Raw genomic sequence first — 3,447 nt, forward strand, 5'->3', positions numbered from 1 at the left:
ATTCATGCCTTTGCCTTTGCAAGGGCCTTTCTTCAGTCCTAAAATGCATTCCCTTCTTCCTTCTACAACTAAGACTCACTAAGATCCTTCAAAGTTCAGCTCAAACATCACCTCTGAGATGATTTTTTTTGGATCCCCTTAGTTAACTAATGTTTTATATTATCCAAGGGACTTTTTAATTATTTTGGATATATCTTGAATATATTACTAAATATAATTGACATCTCCCCAAATAGACCCTAAGGTGTGTCTGTCTTGATCACAATCTGGTCCACAGCAGGTCCTTAAGAAATTCTTTTTGATTTTTTTAGGTCAAATTGACCAGTATTTATTAAGCACCTGATATGATGAGAGTACAAAGAAAAGCAAAGGTAGTCCTCATTCTCCAGGAGCTCTCAGCCTAATGAAACAAGCTAGAAACTTGATAGTTCAAAAGTTAAATACATTTTAAATTGGAGATTATCAACAGAAGGAAGTCATTAGTATTAAGGAAGATTGGGAAAGACTTCTTGTAGAATGTGAGATATTAGTTGAAGAAAGTCTTAGAAGTCTTAGAAGAAACTCTAAGAAGAGGAATGGGAGAATAGAAACTGAGTGTTACAGAGGTTGTGATGGGGAGTAGGGTATAAGAAAAATGGACAGGTAAGGGGAGGTAAGGTAATAAAGGGCTTTAAAAGCTATTCTTAAAACCAGGATTTTACAATAGGTCTTGAAGGTCATAGGGATCCACTGAACTTTATTGAAGAGGAGGTGGTTTATGGTCATATCTGTGTCCTCCAAAGATGAATTATCAGTTGAGTGGAAGAATGAGAGAGAGGGCATCAGTTTGGGGGTCAAGAGAGAAAACCTAATTTTCTGTCAAGGAAAATGACCTTTGCAATATAAATGATTAAAAAAAATACTTCCTAAGACTTTGGACATAGTTTGTCTACCTTGTTCTTAACAATATATTTTAGTACTGTGGGAGGACTTAAGTTAGTAAAATTACAAAATGCAATATTTCTTCATTATTTTGGATATCAATGGAAGATGGTATTATTTTTATTTCAAAGGATATAAAAGAATAAACCATTTGTAGAATAATTTTAGAAGTGCAATAATAGGAAAGACATTAATAGAGCTTCCCAGTGATAGGAATGTTAAGTATCTGATCAGAATTATTGATCTTGATTAGTTTCATAGAATTGTTTTGACTCTATGGTTAGACTGATCATGCTTGATCATCGCTAAACCTTCAGATTATATCATGTTATAGTAATGGATGCTGTATTTTAAACATATAACTTTTTCATAATCTGAATTCAAGATAATAATTGATTCAGATTAATAAAATGAAAAAAATTATTGAATTCTCATTGCACAAAATGTGTGAAACAAACAGATTTAAGTAAGATAAGAATGCTTTGAAATTCTCTTTACTATAATTTGGACAAGAGGTTTCAAGTAAAAGGACTGTGGCCTGCATTTGACCCACAGCATTCCTTGAGGTTACGCAGAACCAGATCAAAATGTAATTGGAAAATATTTAACAAAATAAATGTTTCTTTAGACTATCTTTTAAAATATAAATTTATATTTTAAGTCCATTTATAGTCTGCAATGATCCATTTGTATCAGCTGGAGGAGCTTCATTTCTATATGAGTTTGATTACTGTCTAGATAATCTTCACATCTTCACAGATAACAATATTCTGTATTTCTGGAGAGTAAATGTAATAGTAGAGCATTTGTGTGTGTGTGTGTGTGTGTGTGTGTGTATGTGTGTGTGTGATGTGTGTGTGTATGTATCAGAGAGAAAGAGAAAGGAGGGGGGAATATAATGTGGTGTGATGGAAGAAAATATTGATTAAAGGAATGTGAAAAAGGAATAAAATTGGTTATTTCAATTGTACTCAAAAGTTTCAGCTTCATTATTAATAGGCAACTATGTTTTAGATGAGAAAAAATATCCTAATTTACCTTAAGAAATTTTGGGGTTAAGCATCCTCAGCACTCGTTCTCTGATCTGTTTTGTTCTGACTCCATAAATGACAGGGTTGAGGGCAGGTGGGACAACCACATACAGATTGGCTAGAAGGATATGAATATAAACAGGGATGTTGTGGCCAAACCGGTGGGTCATAAAGGAAAATAGGGCTGGAGTATAGAAGGCCAGCATGACACATACATGAGAGCCACAAGTGCTGAGGGCTTTGATTCTGGCATCATGAGAGGGGAGACGGAAAACTGCCCTCAGGATTTGGATATAGGAAAAACCAATCACAATAAGGTCTAAATAGCCAACAGAGAAAGCCACAAGACCATAGACAATGTTGATCTTAATACTTGTACAGGCCAGACGAGCTAGACCCATGTGCTCACAATAGGTGTGGGGAATAACTCGGGCACCACAAAATGGAAGCCGCAGGACAAGAAATATGAATGGTGTCACAAAAACTAAAGATCTGACTATAATCATTATCCCCAAATTGGCCACCACTTTGTTAGTGAGGATCATGGTGTATCTTAGAGGGTTGCAGATGGCCACAAAGCGGTCAATGGCCATGACTGTGAGCACCACAGATTCTAGGCCAGTGCACATGTGTATGGCATACATCTGGGTGATGCAGGCACCAAATAAGATCTCCCTCAAGTTGAACCAGAATATGCTCAGCATCTTGGGAATAGTGGCAGTGGATAGGCCCAGGTCAATGGTAGCCAGCATGGCCAAGAAGTAGAACATGGGCTGATGAAGAGTCCTCTCAGTCTGTATCACAAATAGGACAGTTGCATTCCCTACAAGAGCAATCAAATACACAGCAAAAAAGGGGAAGCCAATCCAGATGTGAATATGTTCCAGCCCTGGTATCCCCAGCAGCAGGAAAGAAGTGGGATGGAATTCAGTATTGTTAGAAGGTCCCATTCCAGTGGCACTTGTTGGTTACTGGAGGACTCTTTCTCCATGTAAGAGTCCCCTGAGTCACCTACACCATTTTGAATCTTTTCTGAAGAGATACAAATTTTATTCTCTCCTTCCATAACCCAGGAAAGGGTACCTGGTGAGGGAAAATTAGATGGCATTAAATAGTTAAATAGTTAAATAGTGCTTTAGCACAGAAGCAAAATTGTCCATAGCATCCTGATAGCCTTTAGCCAAAATTACATAAAATTACAGATAAGTTATGTATCAAATGATCCAATTAACTGTGTGAGGCCAGGATCAAATATTTTCAGCATGTTATTATTATGCATCATGGTTAGATAGGACTTTTTATCCCATGTATGTGTGGATGTTTGCTTTTGTTTGGGTAGGGATGGTTCCTATCATATATATGTGTAAGGGGAGGGCATGGTCAGTAAAAGTTTGTTGTTTCTTTAAAAAAAGACTCAGGGAAGCTAAGATACTGCTATAGCATATAAATAAAGGAATAAAACATCTAACAAATATGTCATGGCCCCTGGAACATA

The 3,447-nt window shown here is 36.6% G+C and overlaps 1 protein-coding gene across 1 annotated transcript; it reads right to left on the bottom strand.

The window, feature by feature from the left end:
* Positions 1 to 1,960: 1,960 nt before the first annotated feature.
* On the bottom strand, positions 1,961 to 2,902 carry LOC141490569 (olfactory receptor 52E5-like). The gene has a single exon (XM_074190615.1). It carries the CDS (start codon positions 2,900 to 2,902, stop codon positions 1,961 to 1,963), a length of 942 nt encoding a protein of 313 aa, XP_074046716.1.
* Between the last annotated feature and the right edge of the window lie 545 nt (positions 2,903 to 3,447).

Source organism: Macrotis lagotis, chromosome 1, assembly GCF_037893015.1.
Source record: "Macrotis lagotis isolate mMagLag1 chromosome 1, bilby.v1.9.chrom.fasta, whole genome shotgun sequence".
NCBI lineage: Eukaryota > Metazoa > Chordata > Mammalia > Peramelemorphia > Peramelidae > Macrotis > Macrotis lagotis.

Coding starts and splice junctions, on each gene's coding strand:
- LOC141490569 (XM_074190615.1), bottom strand. CDS start 2,902: ATGGGACCTTCTAACAATACTGAATTCCATCCCACTTCTTTCCTGCTG.